The 2,013-nt window shown below is 42.5% G+C and overlaps 1 protein-coding gene across 1 annotated transcript; it reads right to left on the reverse strand.

The window, feature by feature from the left end:
- Positions 1 to 1,305: 1,305 nt before the first annotated feature.
- Positions 1,306 to 1,779, reverse strand: LOC116245510 (probable aspartic protease At2g35615). The gene has a single exon (XM_031617017.1). It carries the CDS (start codon positions 1,777 to 1,779, stop codon positions 1,306 to 1,308), a length of 474 nt encoding a protein of 157 aa, XP_031472877.1.
- Positions 1,780 to 2,013: the final 234 nt, after the last annotated feature.

Below are 2,013 nucleotides of genomic sequence, written 5' to 3' on the forward strand. Positions count from 1 at the left end.
TTAAAGGAATTTTTTGGCTTTCTTGCTTTCTTGAAACTACACAGTCGTTATGATGCTAAGAATTCATGAGCAGCTTTTGTCTATAGCAAGTAAATAAATGTGAGTCTCGCCATATGAAAGTATGTTCTTGGATGGTTTCGTGGTTTAACTTCAAGAGACGTAGCATAGCACAGCATATCAGCATTAAAGTTTTAACGAAATACCGACACAAACCGTAGACATTGTGTAGTTAAGTGGCAGATACAACAGTCAAAGAGCACATTGTGTTATGCATCACAAAATTTCATGTCAAAGTGTTGGCACATTCCGTGGCCATTATGCTTACCTAAACCAGCTTATGTCGCAACAAATTCAACCAACACACCATGGCCATTTCATCTGTAATAGTGTAGGCAACGGGACTTGTAGTGGTGGAGTTTTAGGTGTCACGATTACCTATTAGCAACAGAATTGTGAGTATCAGCGACTACCAAAGCCTAGATAATATTCATAATTGCCATGTAGACATATATAACTTAACCTAAAGCTTAAACGGAGGGGAAAACATCCTTAAAACGAAACACATACATTTATTGCACATGGAAAACTAACAACATCGACTACATGACACTCAGATCTTCCATTGACATAAAACATAATTAAGCAGTGTCCAAAGCTGCCAATAGTAGACCAATACAGAGATCATCACAAAATAAACTGTATATATATATAATATATATATAAAATATATATATATATATATATATATATATATATATATTGTATTAGCCTTGGGTACATTCATACTTCACATGCATGTTCGGCTGCACAACATTCCCGAAGATGGGCACCTCTCCGTCTTTAATGGCTAAGCAGGCGATTACACTTTCAACCATCCTAAATATATTTGAAGGTGGCAGCTTCCAGTCTGCATTGGCGAAATGAAAGGTCATCTCCGGCAACCCTTCATATGGATCACCATTATTCTCTACATGGTGACACAGATAATCCTGTTTAGCTGGATAGAAGCATTCATGGTTTATGACGTTAGCCACCACATTTGCGACTTGATCGTACACATCCTTTGCAAGATAAGTCAGTGTGGTACCCGAGTCTATAATGATCGATCTGGCATTTCCCAACAATGCAGTCATCTGTGCACCACCAAATTGTATCTTGAGTCTGTTGTTTCCGATGCTTATGTCAATTAGGTTGAGCACATAATACGTGAGGACCACCTGGTGCCATCGGCATTTCTTGAACCCCTTCCTGGCCTGAAAACTCTGCGTCCTTACCGGATTTGAGCTGTCTGACGTGATTTCATTGCTATTGGGAGGAAAAACAGTAGGCAAAATTGTCATCAATAGAAGAGCCAATCTGATTTACAAGTGAGAGAGGACCACCTCCGAGGCCAACAAGGTCAGGAACTTCAAGCAAGGAGGGATTAGGAGGGCCATCCTGATGAACACAACCAGAGACAATTTCTGGAAGCTTGACGGTGCCAGCACCATTGTCAAACAAGAGCGTTTCCGAGGCCAGTATCACTTCTACGAAGGATTTGTCTTCATAGGAATATATGAATCCGCAAAGTTGGTTGATAGTGCAACCATGAATGGGCAGTTCCATGCAAGAGCTGGCAGAGCAGGTCTGGCTCTTGTAGGTGGATGACTGAAGTGGATCAAACATTGATGTTTGGCCGGAGCAGGAGTCACAAGGACGGCACATCGTCCATATGAGGTCGCTAACAGTGACGAGAGTGGCCCAGTAGAGGTGGGATGGTGTACCAAGTGAGAGTTTCATGAGATACTAGCCGAAGCCTGGCATCATGGGCTGGAGATCATGCTGGTGGTATTGGCAAACCGTGAAGCATTGCAGCGGGAGGACAGAGCCGCCTGCTTCGCTCGTAGAGCTAGAGTGGATAAAGGGTCATAGAGAGGTGACAGAGATGAGTCTCAATGAATGAGGTCTATAGAAAAGCCGAGAGGTTTGGAAGCGAATATGGTGGTAAGGTTAGGCAGTATTGCAAGCAGGAGC

This window comes from Nymphaea colorata, unplaced genomic scaffold (assembly GCF_008831285.2).
Source record: "Nymphaea colorata isolate Beijing-Zhang1983 unplaced genomic scaffold, ASM883128v2 scaffold0709, whole genome shotgun sequence".
Lineage (NCBI taxonomy): Eukaryota > Viridiplantae > Streptophyta > Magnoliopsida > Nymphaeales > Nymphaeaceae > Nymphaea > Nymphaea colorata.